Raw genomic sequence first — 20,710 nt, forward strand, 5'->3', positions numbered from 1 at the left:
CATCAGAATCCACATGGATGGCAGATGGCGAGAGGAAATGTAAGGGAAGGGGGAGCAGGAACGCAAAGGTCCCTGCAAATAAGGATTTGGTTAGACCAAATTGGGGAGGAAGTGAAGAGACAAATATGCAAGAGCGGTGGTGAGTGGCATAGGATCCAGCAGAGGTGTGCTCCCGGCCCTGGTCCCCATGGCCATCCACAACTCTCTGAGCCAGGCAAATGATAAGTGGAGAGCCAGCGGAAATTACCCGGGCCACGTGGTCCGGAAGAGAAAGCGAGGCACGTCTGCGTAAAAAAAGTTTAATCTGTCTGCCTTAGCTTGAGGCGCTGAGGGACGCGAGAGGAAATAGGAACATCCTTTACGTGGGCACCAAATCTGCCCCGAGCGGCCCAAATCACTATCGCACAGTTCCCTTAAAACCCAAGAGCTATGCCACCGGCCACCTGGGCGGAGCGCAGGGCGTAACCCAGACAGGGCCTTTGCTAAAGCCCGCCTACTCTCTAGGGCGCCTTCCCGATCCCCGCGCAGGCGTGGCACAAATTTTCCCGCCCCCTAGTTGTGCGCGGATCTGACGTCTGACGTAATTACGTCGACGCCATTTTAGCCGGTCCCACTCCGCACTGGGCGTGGCGGCCATTTTGTTTTGGGCACCGAGCGGGAGTTGGCGGCCGCGGCTGTGGTGAAAGGCAGGAAAGGGCAGGCCGGGCGAGCAGGCGGACCAGCGGACCGGACAGCCAGCCAACAGCAACGAACTAAGCTAGCACTCCACCGCTTAACACATCTAACCAACCGCCCACCAAGTTAACCCGAGCCCCTCCACCGTCAACTCAGGTTCGGCCGGCCCCCGGCCCGCCTTCCGCAGCCGTGGTGGCAGCCCCGGGAGGAGCACTGGCGTCCGTTTCCTTCGGTACGTTTCTGTAGTGAGAAGGGGGGCAAGAGTCTTGGGGAGCTGAAGGGCCCGGCGGACGCGGAGCGGGAGCTGTGGGGATGTGGAAGCAGATAGGGTGTCGGAGAGCGGACGCCCCGGGGAGGGGGCGGAGCCCCAGAGAGGGAGGCGGGGGAGGGGGAGTTTTCCGAGCTGGAAACTCAGCCGCGGGGTTGATGGGAAAGGTTGGGATTTAATAGGGATGAAAAGGAACCTTGTTTGGCGGGTTGAACAAAGTTGGCGGGGCTGACGGAGCTTTGAGATGGTAGGGAAATCAGAGGAGGACTTCACGACTTTAGGGAACGTTGGAGAGTAATGGCAGCGTTAGGGTTAAATTTTGTAGCATGCTCTCTGGGAGGTGACTCCCAGGTGAGTGCCCATTTAGAAAACCTTTACTTCTCCTCCTCCTTATCCCCCCCCCCCCCCCCGCCAGGTCCCCAGTCCCTTGCCAAGGCCCCTGCTTGATTTTGGAGTCGAAAGCCAATTTTGAAACTGATACACCTGTATCATCTCTGTAGATCAGTGGTTCTCAATTTTGGCTACACATAAGAAGCGCCGAGGTAGACTTTTTTTCCCCCCGTTTAATTGCTGATCCCCAGCCCTCAACATCAGGGATTGTGCTTTAAATGGTTTGGGCCCAGGCTTCTGTGTTTTGTTTAAAAGCTCCTTGCCGCCAAGGTTGAGAAGGACCGCTCTAGATGAAAAACCAAACTCTTAACACTTCCTTTAGCTAAGTCTAGGACTGCCATTTTGGAGGCTTGGGCAGATATTTTCTGTCATGTGGCCTGAAAGTTTATTCACTTCAGGTGACTGGCTTATAAATTTAAGCAGCTGAAATGAGTTTTAAAGTGATCATCAGAAGTCACTGATACGTGCCTTTCCATTGATTTCTGGTTTGGGCCTTTAGGCCTTGTTGAAATGAGGTGGTCATCATTCTGATTTGCTTATTCTGCCCATTGTCCTTTGTAGATTCTCGGGATTTGAAGATGGCTGCACAGTCAGCGCCGAAAGTTGTGCTAAAAAGCACCACCAAGATGTCTCTAAATGAGCGGTGAGGCAGCCAACAGCAACTTCAGCTCGTTCATAAGAAAACATTACTTAAGTTGGCCCTGGGGTCCAATGCTCAAAAACCGGTTTTAAACTAAATACCAACAGAAGGCTACAGACCTCTGTTCTTAATTGCATCTTATGTGGTACACAAAACAAATTGGGCGGTTGTTTCAAAACCCCTTATCAGTAGATTTTTATGTTAAGCTATCTGAAATATTTATCTGGTGGGATGTATTTTAAAAAGACTCCTCACACCCTCCCTTTTCACATTTTTTTTTACATTGATACAGGGGTGGTGCAGCTCAGTAGCATGAGACCTTGGCTGCAGTAGGCTTGCTGCCCAGTCCAAGGCCAGCAGTGTTGTGTCTGGCCTGTAAGAGGCAGGTAGCAAGCTATGAATATGTCCAAAGGCCCTCGAATGTCATTCTTGGGCCTTGTAAGAGGCACTTGCTTTGCTCCATTTCACTTTCTTTCCATTCTGCTTTTAGTTTGTTTTTTGTTTTGGATTCTTAAAGTTAAGTGTTGTTCTCTTTCACTCCATTAAACTTACTTTGATAGGAATAAATAGAAGAGTGTCTTCACAAGCTCTTAAATAATTGAACTAACCTTAACTTTTCCCGAAGTAGTCGCTTGGAGTCAGAAAAAGTAATCACTTGAGACTTAAGATTTCTGTCTCCAAGAGCTTTGGTCATTTAGTGCCTTTCACCAGTGATTTTATTAAGTTGATGTTAGACCACTGAAAGATTGACTTAATGTTTGTTTGACTTTTCTGAAGCATATGTGCTGCTGCTTGTCTCTTAAGGTATGATACGCTAATTCTCCATATTCACGTTTTCACTAATTCTCCATATTCACATGTTACTGAGTGAGCAAATATAGAGAAAATGTGATATACTCCTGTAATTTATGTGGGTGTATAATTTCCAAGGGCTTTGAAGGTGCTCAGGTTCTTCCTTATATTTGCCCTTAGAATGCACCTTCAGGTCCCCGAAGGTTTTGGCTTGCTTTGTCTGTCTTTGAAACTACATCTTCTGTCTTCTTGTTATCATATCTGCTTATTTGTTTTTCTTACTTTCCACCTTTCTAAAAGCCGTTACCTGAGCCCTTGTTATCACTTTTGATTGAATGTGCTGCACTTAGCTGCATTTCTAAGTTTCTGATTCCTGCAAGTTTGTGGAAGCAGAGGAGTCTTTAACCCACATCAGCCTTGATCTAAGTGTACCACTTTACTTAAAGTTCGTGGGATCTGGAGCTCCTGGTCTAGCAAGCCATGAAAATGCCAATAAATGTTTTGTAATAAAGCTTTTATTTAAACATCCATTTTGTTCGACCTTGAAGCTTTACTAATATGCTGAAGAACAAACAGCCGATGCCAGTGAATATTCGGGCTTCGATGCAGCAACAACAGCAGCTAGCCAGTGCCAGAAACAGAAGACTGGCCCAGCAGATGGAGAATAGACCCTCTGTCCAGGCAGCATTAAAACTTAAGCAGGTGAGAGAATGGATCTTAACACTCCAGAAGCAGCTGGTGATCTCTGTCAGGCAATCCACTGAGGCTGTCAGGACGTGATGGATGATTACAAGGTGGCTCAGGGCAAAAGCTGAACTTCTCTGGAGGAAAGAGAAGTTCAGAGAATTTCCATTTTGGCAGGTACCAATAAGTAACTTTTTGTTGTCTTTCTCTTTTAGGGAGTTTGCCATCAATGTGGCCTGTTTCTATGTTATCAATGAGTATTAATTTCTTTTGTTTTCTGATCCTTTGCCCTTAAAATAGATTCACTGGCTTTTTCCACAAATAAATTTTGGTGTCTGTTTTGGATGATCTTCAAAAAATCCTTTATTCCCTATTAAATGGTTTACAAATTAGGGAAATGCTTTTTTTCTTTCTTCCCTAGTACAGGGAGTCTGAAATTCCTCTTAGTCAAAGTTTTTTGATGTGAAACAAAGAGTAGGGTGACCTTTATCTCCACAGCACCTGAAGTTTTGTCAGAAGAGTAGATTAAGAACACTGAGTAATTAAGAGTTAGTGGGTTCTCTTTCAAATTTCCAATAATAGATAATCCTATTCAGATCTGAAATAAAACCTGCTCTTTATTATTCATAGACTTTATATGCAAGTCCGGACAGTGGCTGTGGAAGGATATGTCCAAGCTGTGGCTGGGCGTCTGGAGGGCGGTGCCATGCAACTGTAAGGACTTTAACTGATAGCACTGCATGGCTGTGCATAAATTCAGCAGTTAAATATAACACCCTTCCACCCCCATCCTGAACCATTGGGCTCACTGACCAAAAATAAACAAGGCCTTCTGCTTCAGCTACCTTAAGCCTTGGAGTGACTGCATTCATCCCTGACTCAGGAAAGCAGTGAAAGGCACCACTATTTTCTGAGAGTAAATAATAAAAATTGCTGAAGATAAGTCTGATAAATCATTCCAAAGGGCCTTTCCATAAGAAACTTTAAACATAGGCTGTGCAGAATGTAGCCTCTAGAGCAGTGCTGTCCAATACACCTTTCTGCAGTGATGGAAATGTTCTGTATCTGTGCTCTCCGATACAGTAGCCACTAGACACACTGACTATTGAGCACTCAGCCACATGTGGCTGGTGGTTGTCTCAGCGTACAGCACAGCTCTAGTAGGAATGGAAACTGGATGGTACAGTTGATGTCCGCAAGCTTCTTCTCAATGTTAGAGACCAGTATTGGTGGCAAATAAGGATTGGGAAGGGAGAAGAACTAAGTGCGGAACCTTCTCTTAAAGCACACGTCTTGGGAGGATATACTAGGGATGACTAAACATAAGGGACTTACGGAATGAAGTCCTGACCTCATAATTGTGTGCTTTTGTTGAGAGCATGCCCCTCTGGTGATAAGCAGTTTATGAAATATACTAGAAAGCTAATAACAACTCACAGCATATGGTTGCAAAGAAAATCATTGGTAGTCATTTGTAGGTGAATCCTGAGGGCTCCTAATTTATTTTCATTCATATTGACTTACTGCTTTATAGGAGAACAGCTTTGCTAGGGCTTTGGTTGTGTTCAAGGCTACACAGTCACCCTCTGAAGGAATTTAATTGAGATACTGATCTTCGTAGTTTCTCTTTGAGGGACAGATTATTGAAAAATCTCCTATTTCTGGTATGTCCTTGTCCTCAAATGTGGCCCTGAGTTTTATGAAGATAGCTCAACTTTCTTAATTCTCATGCAAGATTGGCTGGCTTTATGGAGATACATTTGAGTTACATTTTTATTTTTAATTAAAAGTCATTATATTGACTTAATGGAGTTGTTTGCAAAGGTAGACATGGAATTATGGCTATTTAAGAAATGTAAGGAAAGGAGGTTTGACTTTTTTGTGTTTATTTACATCTTAAGGTAAAAAGTGGACCGTCTGGAGATAGATACTCAGAGGAAAAATGGAACACACTGGCCTCTTTGACTGAGAAATCAAACTTGTTCTTAAGTCACAAGAATTCAAATGAACTTGTAATTTAAATTTTGCCCAGAGTGTGATGAACTTCTATGGTGTTTGAGTAAGCCTTTGAAGACAGTGGTAGTCCTTGGGCAGGTATGAATCAAGTCATATCATTGTCAACTGGTGGTTCAAAAACAGCAGAATCCAGGATGTGAAATATGGGAAGTTCTTATTAAAACTTAAATTCAAAGTGGTGATATATGATGTCTCTAGTGAGGTAATTTGTGGTGATGCCAATTTCATGGGGCCGTACTCTAAGTTTCTTAGAAGCTCTGGATCAGAATTCTGCTTTTATACCATGTCCTGAGGCAAAGGCTTGCTTCTGGTTTGGGATCCTTATGACGCCCACTGCAGGCTTACCTCTCTCCACACAGACATCTCACTTGCTTCTATTTTTCTGCACTTTGAGTTGCCAAATCCCATTGGATTGCTTTTTTGATCTCAATTCCTAACACCTTTTCTTCCAGAAGAGCTTAAAGCAGCGCCTGGGTAAGAGTAACATCCAGGCACGGTTAGGCCGACCCATAGGGGCCCTGGCCAGGGGAGCAATCGGTGGACGAGGCCTGCCCATAATCCAGAGAGGCTTGCCCAGAGGAGGACTACGTGGGGGACGTGCCACAAGAACCCTCCTTAGGGGCGGGATGTCGCTCCGAGGTCAGTGCTATGTATCTGATGATTGTCGGGCTTCACCCCCTTCCCTTTTCTCTTGGGCTGCTTATGGACACATTTGTTTAACATCTTTAAGCCTGAATTTGTATTAATATAATTAATAACTTTTGAAATCACATATTTTTAATAGTGCTGCATGTCTTTTATCGATACCATTCCTTTTCTGATAATGTGCAATGGTGAGAGGCTATGACCTGCGTAACAACAGGTAATTCATGTCATCTCCATTCCATTTTAAAACACCCTGCTGCTGCCTGAATCAAAGCACATTCAAGTTCTAGAAATAAGTCAAATCTAAGAAATGTATGGGTCTTTTGGCCTATACTTTAACTAATCATTTCTGTTCCTGGTGCTAGTGAAACATCTGGAAAAAAGAGGACAAGTTGACCCATAGCGCTTAGCTACATGTTACATTTTGGGCACTGTTACTCTGTTCCCTATATAAGTTCTTGTCCCCTACAAAAATGTATTGAGAGCAGGAACCATATCATTTGTTTTTAAATCTAACTAATGCTAGGCACCTATCTGTGATTATTCAATAGGTATTTATTAAATGTATGTATTTACTAACTGACTTAACTCCCAGCTTCCATAAAAGGATTTGTGGTCAGGCTTGTTGAATTGATTGAATAAAGAGCTGCTTAATCTGTTCACACTCAGTGTGCAGCTTTCCCTACCCAACCTAAATATTAACTGAATTAACTCTCATTTAACCCTCACCGCCTTCCTTCGGTTAGAATCTACTTTGTCTCTCTTGGATTTACCTGCATATACATTGTATGCCTCCTCTCCAAGGTCAAAACCTGCTCCGAGGTGGACGAGCCGTAGCTCCCCGAATGGGCTTAAGAAGAGGTGGTGTTCGAGGTCGTGGAGGTCCTGGGAGAGGGGGCCTAGGGCGTGGAGCTATGGGTCGTGGCGGAATCGGTGGTAGAGGTTAGTCAGCTACCAACTTCAGAGAATAGCTCCCCCTTACTTCTCTCCCTTCAAAACTCAGAGCCACCTTTCTGCACAGCTTCAAGTCATAGGCAGGCTTATTTGTTTGTCTTGTTTGTTTTATGAAACTGGCTTATTTTCTGAATTCATACGCTGGTAGTGCGAAAGTCTGTCTTGGGGTTTCTTAGGACAGTCAGGTACATGTTACAGAGCCAGGTTATTTCAGTCTTTTAGGTTGTTGTAAATTTAAATTGTATTGTTCAAATGACAAAATGGTCAGTTTGGGGTTTTACCTTTTTCTGTCCCTGCCCCATCACCACACACCCCACCCCATAGCTCAGACCCCTGCTTCTAGTCTAAGAGAGAAGAGGGAGATGTAAAAAACGTAGCAGAGTTAAAGATGATGAGACTGGGAGCTAGTTACTGACTCTGAAACCAAGTAAATTCAAGTAAAGTTTGTGTCTATGCAAAGCCAGAGATGACTTTTTTTTAATCAAGGTAGAAAGCAAAATGGTATCCTGTCAGTTAATTAACTGACTCTTGTTGATAATCTTACCTCAAGATTTAGTGATACTTGTCTTGTGAGCTCATGACCCAGATTGAGAAAGAGTTTAATGGTGTTGCTGTTAATGCTGAATCTCATGGGAGTTTTCTGGCTTAGAGCTTAGTGGAAAACTCCCAACAACACCTGTCCAGGGGAAAAAATTCTATTCTTGTAGCTCCTGTGTATATTTGCTTTGGTCCCTTTAAAGAGTAGGGTGGGTCTGCCATAATTTATGACCTTGAAGTTGCCAGAGGATAGTAACTATTAGGAAAGGAAATTTGATAACTGAGGGCTTGTTTTCTTTTCTTGCATTATATGTTGCTTGGCTTATTGAGTGAAGCGCAAACTAGTTTGGGTTTCAGGATGAAATAGCATGTTTCCAAATTATCTTGACTTGGTTTCTGAGACATCTTGGTTGGGTGGGGGTGGGGGGTCTAAAGTAGCTTTTCAGAAAGCTGGGTATGTTTTGATAATTGAACTGAAACCACCTCTCAGATAACCATCATTGTTATAAGGTGACTAGAAATGTAGGTAGAAGTGACTAGGACTACTCAAAATGTTTTTCCCCATCTCCCTTCATTGTTCCTATGCCAGAATAATTCCTCAGTCTCCTGACATGGGGTCACTTGTTAGTATGATCAATTTGAGGAGAAATGAGCTAATTTTTCAGTAGGCTCTCCAATAAAGTTTAATTTGAAAACTGTCTAGCTTCATACTCCTGTTTCTCTGTGCCCTTCTTGTCTTACTAAATGGGGTTATCTATATTTGTATTTTAATTGTAAACTTAAAGTGAGTCTCAGATTTTAGTTTTTCTGTTTTAGAAGAGACTAAGAAATTTTAAATTATCAGTTAAATATTTTTCCCTTGCTTTTTTGATAGAATAAAAATGTAGAGATGAGCATGTAGTAAGGGTTTCATTATGTGTGCTTTCCGTGTGTTGCTTTCTACCCAGTGTGTTGTTTCCTGTTTTTCCAGATTTCTCCTCTTTTCCCTGCCCTTCAGTCTTTCTCAGCTAGGCCCCACTGCTCTAAGGGGCATTTACCATAGCACCCATTAAACCTACTTGTAACTGTTTTCTTTTTTTTTTTTTCCCCCTTGGGCCAGGTCGGGGTATGATAGGTCGGGGAAGAGGGGGCTTTGGAGGCAGAGGCCGAGGCCGTGGACGAGGGAGAGGTGCCCTTGCTCGCCCTGTACTGACCAAGGAGCAGCTGGACAACCAATTGGATGCATACATGTCAAAAACAAAAGGACACCTGGATGCTGAGTTGGATGCCTACATGGCACAGACAGATCCCGAAACTAATGACTGAAGCCTGCCTTCCCTCCTGTGAGAGACTCTTGTTAAAGTCACACATCTGTAAATAACCTTGAGATAACAGATGAGAAGAAACCTGACTGATGCTGGAAGGACCTATCATAATAGGCGGACTGACTTGCCACCAGTTTGTGCATTTAGTGTGTTCCTTTTACTTTTTGATACTGTGTTGTATGAAACCCTTTTTTCCTCTGACTTGGGTTTGGTTTGATTTTGTTGTTGTTTGGGAATTTTTTCCTTCGCCTCTTTCAATATGAATGTGTTGGCCTTGTGGCTAGGACACCCTCTTCCCACCTCTGCCTTCCCTCACCTGTCATAAGCTTTGACATTCTAACGTTTCCTCTGTTCATCTCTGTGCCCCCATGAAAAAGTCCCAGAAAGAGCCCATCAATGTTCCTTCTTAAAATCTAGATTTCTGAGATACAGTTCTGTTTTACATCATTTTTAATAGCTTTTAAAAAGTGTTAAAATCTGGAGCTCAAACGTGCATTCTGCCACATTGATGTTTTAGTGTTGTAAATTAGGAACATTGACATAGCTACAGATCCACCTAACAGGTTACACATGGTAGCAGCTCTGATTTCATTACAGTTATTACCATGTACATTGACACCACATAATCAGTGTGCTGGGTTGAGTATGTGCACTTTCTACCCTGGAATGAAATTTATAAACTTTCCTCTTGGCTTTGCATCGTGTCCAAAGGGGCATTTTTGGGTTGGGTTATACCTGCAGAAGAGGGAAAAGCCATTTGGTGTGGCAGATGTTTCGGAAGGGAAAAAGGGCTAGGGAAATGATGGCAGATACCTGGTGGGAAGGGTCAGAGGATACCCATGCTGAAATGCTATTTTTATGTTAATCTCAAACCAGTTTTGGGCTTCTGCATTCATTGGCTTTGACCCTTTTCTTACTTGAAGGTTTAATTAAGTTAAATCATTTGCTGTCAACTGTTCCAGTTTCAGTGGAATGTTTTGTTTCTGGTTCACTGTAACAAGAAATGGTTTTCTCAAATCCAACCAAGATTTTCTCTTGTATTTGTGAGGCTCTTTGAAATGGTATGGCCACTATAACAATAGTTTCATATATTCCTTGTAGAGTTGAGAATTCTTTTCTTCATAGTTGTATTAAAATTAAGGGTGAGGAGGGGAATGTGGTGAAGAAGGTGAAGAATTTGCCCTCTGAATAATCTGTGGGAAGATGAGCCACCCAAAATAATGTACCAACCCATTTGGCCCATAGGAAGCTCAAGCATGATGGTCTGAGGCAGTATCCAGGATTCTGGCACTGATTTCCCCTTTGCCTTGTGCTGTTTAAGGGAAAAGAGGATCCAACCTAGTCACCTCCAACCAAACCAGTTACCATGGAGCTACCTGGCTCCCTGAACTATTGGGAGCTTGTGTGTCACTGCAGGCTGGGAAGGAAGTTTTGTCAGGAAAACCTGAACTTGAATCCCACCTGTATGATCTGGGCTACTTAACCTCTAGAAAGGTTGTGAAGCAGCTTAGTGGTGGAAGGGGAAAGATCATGTGGGGTTAGAGGATAGTCATGCTGGCATAACCAACATGACCTAGTTTTGAAATGTACAATTACTTTCTCTTAATACGAGTGGACTGTGAGGCTAAGGTCTTTAACCTTTCTTAAAGTGTTCATAATCTCTAATTGGAGCAAAAAAAGACATTTTTTTATGGGCAAGGCTTGTTGTAAGGCTAGCTTCTTAGACCCCAGACTCTTCAGCCCCCAAGGCTCTTTTGTGGGAGAGATGATTAGCAGTGGGCAGACTACCCTTTGCAGACTTCACACTCACTGATTACCTTGCATCAGGCATCTTCCAGGGCCTCCAGGATACCTTTGGGAGAAAGAGGGGAGGGAGCTGCAGGGTGAGTGGGTCCCTTTATTTACCCTCTTCAGTTATACAACCTGGGGTGACCTATCTCTGTGGGACTTTTCCCCAGCCCTGCCTTTCCTAAATACTTTGACCTTCCCCCAAAGTAGCTAACAGGTATATATACTGCCAAGGTATTTTTAATCTGGTAGTTTTGTGCCAAACCCCCCCCCCCCCCAATCTGCTGAGGTCCTCTGTATAAAAGTGAAAGAGGCATGGGGTTTTGGAGCTTACATGAGGGAAGGGGAACCTAGCAGGGCTAGAGAGGCAGAGGGGCCACAGTGGGGACCTCTAGTAGTAGGAGTGGTTCTCACAGTGCCCAATTCCATCTCCACGCTGCCCGCACCTCTGCCCATGTCTGTCTTATTTGGAGAATACATTTGGCAAGGTTCTAGGATAAAAAGTGTTGAGGGAGTAAGGAAATGACAGAGGGACAGAATGGCAGCAAGTGTTTGAGGTCTCCCACCACTGCCAGTCCATCCACTGATGGAATGATTGGGGGAGGGGTCCATTTCAGAATAGAGTTCCTGGATGCCTCAGCCCCCTAGACTAAGGAAGAGAAGCTGGGGCCAGAACACCTGGGTCCTTTGAGAAAGGGAGACTCCCCAAGGTGCTGGGTGTGCCTTAGCTGCTCACTGTCAGCCTCTTCCAGCCCCAGGATACCTCTGCCCAGGGTGCTTCCAGTCCCACCCCATCCTGCTGGCCTAGTGCTCTTAGTACCCACTGGTGTCAGTCCAAAAGGATTTGCCCCATGTACTCTACACCTGTCTTGCACAGACCCAACTTGCAGGGCAGTGATCTGAGACCAGGTTGAAACTGCTATTCCTAGCATCTGTGAACTTTACTATGGAAATGGCAAGCTGACCTAGTGGTCCGGGGACCCTGAAGCATCCTGGCGAGGAAGGGGTCGGGGGGCTGTTGCCTTGTTGGTCCCAGTGAAGATGGGCAATGAGGTGACCACTAGAGCCTAAGCCCCCTTCCCTTTCTGCCTCCTCTGTGTCCCTCCTACCTCATGAAAGAATTCCTCCTCAACAGTGGGCACAGGGAACTTCCCTACCAGTCACTGGCCTTCCAGCTCCACCTGCTGCTCACTGCAGTTCCTGGTGTCTCCTTGAGGCCCATGCCCACTTACGCCATCCTCAGTCCTTGCTGGGTGTCCTGGGTAGAGTGGGACAGAGAGTCAGCCTGGCTCCTGGGTCAGCCTTTGACTCATTTGGCCACCATCTGCCGAGGGCTTGCCATACAGACATGAACAAGGCATTGTTTGTTAGAAGGGCACTGGTAGTGGAGAGAAGAGATTTATGAGCTGGACTGTGAAAGTCAAGGGAAAGTTTAACAGAGAAGGGGGAAAAATATTCCGAGGAGAGGGAACAACAAATACAAAGGTACTGAGGCCTAAAAGAGCATGCTGTATGCTAGGGAAAGTGAGTGAGTGCTGGGCCTTCAAAGTAGGATGGGAGACAACTGATCACATCGGGTAGCCTGGAGCCTGTCTATTGAAGAGCTTGGGCTTTATGCTCCAGGTAGTGGGGAGTCATTGATGACTTTAAGCAGGAGGATGCCATGGGGTGATTAACATAGAATGGTGGTGGGAAGTGAAAATGGGTAGAGGGAGGACCTTGGAGGCTGGGAAACTTGGGTTAGTCCAAACAAAAAGCAGGGCTGGCCTGAACCTGGGCAGTGGCAGTGCAGATGGGAGGAAGACCACGAGGTCAGCAGTTTCCTAGCCAGCTGATGTCTGGGATGTCTGTCAGAGCAAGAGGAGTCATGGATGCCTGAGCATCCATGAGGAGACAGTTTGGGGCATATGCCTCTCCCTGGCCTACTCTTGCTCTGTCTCCCTAGTTGCCCCCCTGCAGGGACCCTGTGATAACAGATCTGGAGCCAACAGAAGCACTGCTGCCCAACCCAGCCTGTACGACAGCCACCCACTCCCCATGGTCTTACACCCTGGGAAGAGCTGAGCCTCCAGGCAAGAGGCCAGGACAGGCCGACAGGGCTCCAGCCCCCATAAGCCCAAATGGCTGGCCCTTCCTCCCCTCTTCCAGGTTCCCTGGGGACTTCTCAGGTAATTTCAGCTAATACCCACCTCCCAGCAGTGAGCAGCATGCAGACCAGCACTGTAAGTGGGGCAGGCCTGGGGCTCAGAGAGGCTGGGACCTGGGAAGAGGACCTGGCCTGGCCTGGCCTCTGTGTCCCCTCTCCTCTTCCCACCGGCTGTCCCATCCATCCCACTTCAACCTCATTCTCCAGGCAATGTGGGAAGGGCAAGGGTGCCTAAGCCTCCATTCCCCTGGGTTCTGGGGCCCTTTAAGGACTCACCTCTCCACAAACACACACACACACACACACATATATAGACATGGTTGTCACAGTGGGGGCTTGTATCTCATTTCTGACCCTGGAACTTCTCCATGAGGCCTCCTTAAAGGATTCTCTTGATTCCCCATTTAGGCTTGATTTATTTAATTTCTTTACCCTTTAGTATAAGGTGATTATCAATTTAAGATTTATACACATTTGTTGTGACACTATGATTTATAAGAAATACATATTTGGCCTTCAGCCCCAGCCCTTGGCACAAAGCTCCTAAAATGCTTGGAATTCCCTGTGAAAAGAGCAATAAGGGGGTCTTTTGTTATGTTAATAAAGTGACTTGGAAAGCTTCAAGTAGCCTAAGGACGGGGGCTGATTACCCTGTGATGAGATAGTTGGAACTTCCAGTCCTGCTCCCAGACCTCTGAAGAGGAGAAGGCTGGAGGTTGAGTTCAACAGCCAGTGATTCTTGCCTATGTAGTGAAGTCCCCATAAAACCCCAAAAGGACTGGGTTCTGAGAGCTTACAGGTTGGTGAACAGGTGGAGATTTGGGGAGAATGCCCTGCCTGGGGAGGGAATGGAAGCTCTGCACGCTTTCCCCATATCTTGCCCTATGCATTTCTTCCATCTGGCTGTCCCTGAGTTATACTATTTTATAATAAACCTATAATCTAGTAAGTAAAATGTTTCTCTGAGTTCTGTGAGCCCTTCTAACAAATTAAGTGAATCCTAGCAGGAGGAGAACCTCTGGCTTAATACCCAGCTGTCATAAGTACAGGTATCAACATGAGCTAGCGTTGGAGGGTAGAGACCTGTCTGAAGCGGGAAGGGGTGGGAAGTGGGGGTGGGACTGGTGGCAGTCTTGTAGGACAAACTTTAACCTGTTCTGGACAAAGAACGTCACCTGCCATTTCAGTAAACAAAGGATGTTGCAGCCATCAAACCATCAGCCGCTACAGCAGCTCCAGAAGGTGCACGCTGATGGGAGTCAGGATAGAGAAAAACAGGACACTGGCCCTAGACAGTTAAGGTGCATGTCAGAGGAATAATTTCAGTGAGCCCAGACTCTTGCACCTTCCCACACATAGAAAAGTACTAAATTCATTAACTTGAAATGTCTGTTCTTTAATTAGTAGTAATCTTTTTATGTTCTACTACCTGTCTAATACCTGTTTTGGTTTTGGGTTTGTTTTTTTGTTTGCAAAAACTCCTATATATCCTGCTCCTCCCTTACCTCTTGGAAACAGTCCCTCAGAGCTATCTGAGAGGCTGTATCCTGGGCTTAAATCCTCAGTGATGGCCCAAATAAAACAATTCTCAACTTTCAGGTTGTGCATTTTTTTTTTCAGTTGACACTGGAATCTGATGCTGTCTCCAGGCAGTGTCAGAATTAGACTGAATTCTCAGACACCCTGCTGGTATCTGAGAATTGCTTGTTGGAGGTGTGAGGGACCACCCCGCCTCATGCACACACACATGGGAATTGGGTCAAGGAACCCAAAAGACATGGGGATTGGAGGCATACATAGTGAAAAAGCTTGTCTGGAAGTCTTGGGTGAAACTGTTTCTCCCAAAATGTTCTAAAGCTTTACCCTTTAGGTTTTAACTGAAAAACCATCCTCTAAGGAAATTTTATTGTACGAGTAACACCAGGTCAGCAAATGGAGAAGAGACGGGATGATGGAACACTAAGCAAGAAAGATAAAAGAAGGGGACAGGCCTCCTCGGCCTCCCTGTACTCCTCAGCCTCTGACCCCTTTGTGATAAGCAGGAGTCTTGAAGTCTGACCGGATCCTGGTCTGACCAGAGAACTCGCCCATGTGGGATGTGGAGATGACAACTCCCAAGCACCAGCTGATAAACCAGAGGCAATCTCAGGTCTCCTGGCTGCCCGCTCTACCCCTCCTCCCCTCCCACCCCCACTGCTGCCCGCTTCAGCTCCACCAGTGGAGCACTGTAGGGCTCCCCAAAGTCCTGACCTTGCACAAAGCTAGTGGACCAGGAAACCCCTGTCCCTTACCTGGGCCTGAAAGAGGCCAGAAGAGTCTGACTCTCAGGTCCCCTCCATAGTGAAAGCCATCACCACACACCATTCTGTGCCCCACTCCCAACAAGAAAGATCCTCTGGTCACACTGACCATGCCCTGCCCCACCACATCCAGGCTCCACGTCGGATGTGGGGGTGGCGGAGGATTCTGTGTGTCTGCACTGCCTGAGCCAGGGCAGCACTCAGCACAGCGCAGAGCGCTCTGGTGGACATAACCCCAGACGACCCACCTTCAGGCAGCCCGCGAGGAGCACTGCCTGAGGGCTGGGGAGATGGGAGACAGAAGAGAAGGGGGTTCTATTCCAAAGACCTGCATCTCCTTCAGCCTCTATGGGAAAGCCAAGGACTAGAGGGCCACTGCTATGTGATATGGGTGCAATGGGGAGGAGAGGGCTTTGTGCTGAATGCCTTGTGCCACGACGCCTGGAATTTGATAAGTCTTTAGAGAATGAATAATTGAACTGGCACTGGCCTTCAACCTGTTATCAAACTTCAGGGTTTCTGGAAGACCCTTGCCCAGCCTCCCTCACAGAGGTGTCCAAGGAACCAAGAAAAGATGGATTCTAAAAGTCCCTTTGAGCACTTACTTTCTCCAAGCAGGGTTATTATATAATCTGATACTTTAGAATGCAGGCTGACCTCGGGGGTAGAGAGACTAGAGGCAAGAAGACCAGTCAGGAGGCTGTTACAATGCCCTCGTGAGACAGAACTCAAAAGAAGCAAGTGGAAAGGAATGCATAAAAACAAAACACAGAGTGATTTTCCTCAGAGAACCAGCCTTTGAAGTAGGATTACCAGATAAGATACTTATACTAAAAATTATTTGTTGTTTATCGGAAATTTAAATTTACCTAGTGTCCCAGAGATTTTTGTTTGTTCTGCTTTCTAAATCTGGCAACCCTACTTGGAAGAGGTACCTGAAAGGGCTGTGGCCTAACTTGGGGGGGCTTCTTGTCTAGACACTGGGCCATTACCCCTTTCCCCAGCTGAGGCCAGCCCCTCCTCTATCCCCAGAGCAGGCCTCAAGGGCTTGGCCCTTTTCCCTTCCCTCTTCAGTACTCACCACTTTATCCCCTGGGCTTCCTCTTCTGAAAGTCTGACTGTGAAGCAGGTGGCAGTTGCCCTGGCTACCCCCTTTCCTTGCTGCTTACTCCAAAAATAAGCCCCCAGTCTCTCCTGAGAGTTTGCCTCTAATCACTAGAGCAAAAGATACAGGGAAACAAGCATAATAAATGATAAAAAGTGTGCAGGGCTTTAAAAGTTATTACGATCGGGGTCTCAGGTTTAGAGCTGTTGACCACTACTCTCCCACAGTGATTTAAACACCTTCTCTTTATTCCTGAGCATGAAGCTGTCAGCAAAAAATTAACCAGTGTTCAATCTGAGAAAGAAATGGAAAATTTTACTCGAATCAACAGGAGGGTTATAAACTGGGAAACAGTCTTTCAGGAAGCTCTGAGGACTATTCCAAAGAACTAAGAATTAAGCGGGGAGGCTAGTATACGTGTGATTTTGACAAACAAGTATGTGAAATCAAGCACACATCTTGGCAGAAGTTTACTGCTATTTTCGAGGAACAGATATCTTAGTTAATGGTTTTAGTGCTTTTCTAAGTATGGGAAAATGTAAGAAACTGCATTCACAGAATTTTCTCCTGAAACTATCTAACTACCTGAGGGCCAGTTCTGCCAGTTTTCCCAGAGCACAAAGTGCCTCATTTTGATCCTGAATTCCTTTCAGGGTAAGTCAGTGACTGCAGGGCTAATGATTTAATTCTTACAGAACTGGATGGTGGGCAACATTATTTTATAGTCCTCTACTTTTGATTTTAATTTCAATGAAGGTTTGGGAGGCATTTCATAGCCAGCTTGATCCATGGTGCTAGGAATGCTCATTCCCAGGTGAGGTGAGGATTTCGTTGATAGGCCACTCAATCTGCTATTACTGGACTAGGTAGGCCCTGTTAACAGCCAAATGTCTCTGGACCACCAGTCTTACTAGTCTGGTCCAGAATAAGACCACTCTCTTGTCATCTTCCCATATCTAGAGTTACACTATTACAATCAGTATCTTATAGAACTATATATTTGGTCAATCACTTCAAGTCACCTAAGCACCCTTCTTTTTATCAGAGGCTCAATCACACATTTGGTAATGCAAGAAACAATAATCTTATTAAATAGGCAGAATACAAGTAATATAGCTAGTAACATTAATAACATCATAAGTGAGCATTTATGCTAAGAACTTCCATTAGGTGCAGCCCAGTATCTCCCCAGGTCATCTGACCCAGTCTGTTGTGCAACAATCACGTTCTTTAAGGGAAAGAATATATTGGCATTGTACATAAGGTTTACCAAAGGCATGTGCACGTACAAGGTGAGTGGTGGGTCATCTTGACATCTTACAAGATTGAGAAAGGAATGTTATCTTCTAAGGAGTTACATGGCTGGTGTCAGAAGAAAAATTGATCCTTATCATGGAGAAAGTGTTTCTGCCATTGGGAGAGAGCTGGTTAACACATAATGTGGATGCACGATGCACATCACAGGGGAGGGAGGAGGCCCAAACAGGCAGGGAAAAAATTTTATGTTTACATTTTTCTTGTTTTGCCTTAAAATAGGAATTTTATTTCATCAAAGCTCAAGGCTGAACATTATGGCGCCCATTTATTGTGAGCCACTGGAACACATTAGAACCCAAGGGACAGAGGACTGTGTGTCTCATTGAGAATTCAACAAGAGATGTAAACTCTCTGGAAAGCCATAAAAAACAAAACAAAACTAAGAAAAAATTTTGAGGGTAGAAAAAAATGCAAAGATGAAATACTCAGGTTTAAAAGATTTTTTTACTGCGGCAAAATATACGTAACTCAAAATTTACCACTTCAACCATTTTTAAGTGTACAGTTCAGTGGCAATAAGTAAATTCACATTATGCTGTAACCGTTACCACTACTCATCTCTAGAACTTTTAAAACATCCCATACTGAAACTCTGTACCTATTAAGCAGTAAGTCCCCACTCTCCCTTCCCCCCAGCCCCTGGCAACACTGTTTTGATAAAGAGATAAAAACTACATTTTAATTTTTTAAACTTATTTTATTTTTTGAGGGGGGAGGTAGTTAGGTTAACTTATTTATTTTTAGAGGAAGTACTGGGGGTTGAACCCAGGACCTTGTGCATGCTAAGCGCACTAACAATTGAGCTATACCTTCCCCCAAAACTACATGAATATGCTCTAGGCACCTCATATAAGTGGAATTACTAAATACTTGTCCTTCTGAGTCTGGTTTATTTCACTTACCATTACGTATTTCAAGATTAACCCATGTCATAGCATTACTAGAACTTCATTTCTTTCTAAGGCTAAATAATATTCATATTATTGAATTTTGCAGTTGAATTATTGCAGTTTGGTATTTTAGTGCCATAAAATACATTTAAATTTAGAAATGCTAATAAAATAATCTGGCTTTCTCATAAAGTTAACATGGGAGAGTTAACATGGGACAACTGGGGATATAAGCATTTATTTTCCTCTGTTGGGGAAAACAAAAAGTACTCACCCCACAAAAGGGTTCGTTCTCCCAGCTCCTGAAGTCTGGAGACTTTCAGACTGCGCTACTTCAAGGCCTGTAAAGAACTACAACTCCCGTGAGGTCTCGGGCCCTGCCCTTCTCCCGCCCCACGGGCTCCAGAGACTACATTTCCCAGGAATCCCGGCGGCGGCCCGGAGCCGGCACTTCCTGGGCGCCCCCTGGCGACGCACTTCTGCGGGCTTCAGTTCCCGGCGGCCCTCGCGGCAGGTTCCGGGCGTAAGGGCAGTTCGTGATGGCGGGGACTGGTTCCGCCGCTGTGTCCGGGGCAGGGACTCCGGTGGCGGGGCCTGCAGGCCGCGACCTCTTCGCAGAGGGGCTCCTCGAGTTCCTGCGACCGGCTGTGCAGCAGCTTGACTCTCACGTCCACGCAGTCAGGTACCCGAGGGGGAAGGTTGGGGCGGGGCCACTCCTGGATTTGGCTTTGTAGGGGCGGGACCAAGAAAGGGCGGAGACGTGATGAATCCAGCCGGCGTTCTGCTGAGACTGAGAAGAATAAAGGTGGGAAACTGATTGGAGGCAGAACAGGACGGCGGAAGGCCCGAGGGTGGCGGGGCTGAGGCTGGCTTCTCTCAGCACTTTGGAAACACGTAGGGGGAATAGGCTTCTTGAGATCCATTAACTGTCTGACCGTGTACGCTTTGTACCTCTTTGCAGGGAGAGCCAGGTAGAGCTCCGGGAACAAATTGACAACCTCGCTACCGGTGAGTAAGCATTCCCTGTAGATAGAATCCTACAATTCACTTCAGGACCAGCCTCTGGGCTGGGTTTCTGTCGCTTGCTTCCAGGGCTGAGGACGTACTCCTTTCTTAGGTTTCTAGTGACTGTGCCCACGTGGTGCAAGTGTTTTCCAAACCATTTACTAGCCTGCTTGCCCTAAGAACAAGAAATGGGCTATTAGGTGTCTAGTTGCACCTCACTTTCATCCCCCAGAACTGTGCCGTATCAACGAAGATCAGAAAGTGGCCCTGGATCTCGACCCCTATGTAAAGAAGCTACTTAATGCCCGGCGACGAGTTGTCTTAGTTAACAACATCCTACAGAATGCCCAGGTACAAGAATTTCCTGCCAACAGTCTTCGTTTTGTTTTCCAAGTCCTCAGGGTATTCTCCAAGACATCCTCCAGCGCCTAGTTGACAGTGAGCTCTGAGTCCTTTCACAGGGCAATTGTCTTGATTCCAAACCTTGTTTTGTAGGAACGGCTGAGACGGTTAAACCACAGTGTTGCCAAGGAAACAGCACGAAGGAGGGCAATGCTGGATTCAGGAGTTTACCCCCCTGGTTCCCCAAGCAAGTAACAGGCCAGAAGATGGACCCATGACCACAGAATAGCACAAATACTATACCCTGGCTGCCAGTTTCCGCCAGGATTCCCTGTAGGTGTTGGGACATCAGAAAGGCAGCCCTGTGGTTTGTGTTTGAAGCACTTAAAAGTCCTTCTTATTTATTCGGGGCCTAAAGAAACTCCGGTATAGCAGGACTCAGGATCCCTGAGGATTTATTATGGCTCTTGCTTCCAAGAATGAGCTGAGGCCTCTACATTTGACTTTTTTAAGCTACATACTTAGGCCCACCTCCTCTACCTTCTTTGAGACTCATCAAAGAAGGGGCTGCCTCTGCTACATGCCAGGCTGTTGGGACCTGTCCTCTGCCTGTGACTTCCAATTTTCTTTTGTCTACACAGAGGATTTAGAGTAAAGGACAGGCAAAGTCACAGTGAATGACCCATCTATCCTCTTTTGTTGACTGCACTGGCTTGAGCTACTGTAGCAGTATTAGAATCATTTAATTCAATAAATGGTTAAACAGTATTCCAGTTTACTCTGGTATATGGAAAGGTGCCAGAAGTCTTCTACTTTAATTCAAATATAGCTTCAAATTGAGATCTAGTGTTCACAATGAAAAGACTCCAGGATCATTTTCAATTCAGAATACAGAAAGCAAAAGGAAACAAA

The 20,710-nt window shown here is 45.5% G+C and overlaps 2 protein-coding genes and 1 long non-coding RNA gene across 8 annotated transcripts; 2 read left to right on the plus strand and 1 right to left on the minus strand.

Moving 5' to 3' along the window:
• Window positions 1-602: 602 nt before the first annotated feature.
• On the plus strand, window positions 603-9,106 carry CHTOP (chromatin target of PRMT1). 4 transcript variants are annotated; one of them, XM_031436252.2, is made up of 6 exons: window positions 603-907; window positions 1,895-1,976; window positions 3,314-3,467; window positions 5,918-6,104; window positions 6,915-7,052; window positions 8,701-9,106. In XM_031436252.2, exons 2-6 carry the CDS (start codon window positions 1,912-1,914, stop codon window positions 8,904-8,906), a joined length of 750 nt encoding a protein of 249 aa, XP_031292112.1. In that variant the 5' UTR covers window positions 603-907; window positions 1,895-1,911; the 3' UTR covers window positions 8,907-9,106. The 4 variants fall into 4 exon arrangements, with proteins under 4 accessions (XP_031292112.1, XP_031292115.1, XP_064333842.1 ...); XM_031436253.2 differs by having other exon boundaries at window positions 620-907; window positions 5,921-6,104; XM_031436255.2 differs by lacking the exon at window positions 6,915-7,052 and having other exon boundaries at window positions 617-907; window positions 5,921-6,104.
• LOC116148128 (uncharacterized) lies at window positions 3,263-18,939 on the minus strand. Of its 3 annotated transcripts, none has more exons than XR_010377466.1 (3): window positions 18,726-18,931; window positions 10,723-11,951; window positions 3,263-3,586 (listed from the first exon to the last, which is right to left on the minus strand). It is a non-coding gene; the product is annotated as an uncharacterized LOC116148128 (long non-coding RNA). The 3 variants fall into 3 exon arrangements; XR_010377465.1 differs by lacking the exon at window positions 3,263-3,586 and adding an exon at window positions 16,221-16,354 and having other exon boundaries at window positions 4,533-11,951; window positions 18,726-18,939; XR_010377464.1 differs by lacking the exon at window positions 3,263-3,586 and having other exon boundaries at window positions 4,533-11,951; window positions 18,726-18,939.
• A 10-nt stretch (window positions 18,940-18,949) lies between these two features.
• Window positions 18,950-20,566, plus strand: SNAPIN (SNAP associated protein). The gene is made up of 4 exons (XM_010980495.3): window positions 18,950-19,133; window positions 19,413-19,459; window positions 19,689-19,807; window positions 19,952-20,566. The coding sequence occupies exons 1-4, from the start codon at window positions 18,991-18,993 to the stop codon at window positions 20,051-20,053; spliced, it is 411 nt and encodes a 136-aa protein (XP_010978797.1). The 5' UTR covers window positions 18,950-18,990; the 3' UTR covers window positions 20,054-20,566.
• The last annotated feature ends 144 nt before the right edge of the window (window positions 20,567-20,710 follow it).

This window comes from Camelus dromedarius, chromosome 23 (genome assembly GCF_036321535.1).
Source record: "Camelus dromedarius isolate mCamDro1 chromosome 23, mCamDro1.pat, whole genome shotgun sequence".
NCBI lineage: Eukaryota > Metazoa > Chordata > Mammalia > Artiodactyla > Camelidae > Camelus > Camelus dromedarius.

Coding starts and splice junctions, on each gene's coding strand:
- CHTOP (XM_031436252.2), top strand. CDS start 1,912: ATGGCTGCACAGTCAGCGCCGAAAGTTGTGCTAAAAAGCACCACCAAG. Junction 1,977..3,313: donor AAGATGTCTCTAAATGAGCG/GTGAGGCAGCCA, acceptor TCGACCTTGAAG/CTTTACTAATATGCTGAAGA. Junction 6,105..6,914: donor GGGCGGGATGTCGCTCCGAG/GTCAGTGCTATG, acceptor CTCCTCTCCAAG/GTCAAAACCTGCTCCGAGGT.
- SNAPIN (XM_010980495.3), top strand. CDS start 18,991: ATGGCGGGGACTGGTTCCGCCGCTGTGTCCGGGGCAGGGACTCCGGTG. Junction 19,134..19,412: donor TCTCACGTCCACGCAGTCAG/GTACCCGAGGGG, acceptor ACCTCTTTGCAG/GGAGAGCCAGGTAGAGCTCC. Junction 19,808..19,951: donor ACATCCTACAGAATGCCCAG/GTACAAGAATTT, acceptor CTTGTTTTGTAG/GAACGGCTGAGACGGTTAAA.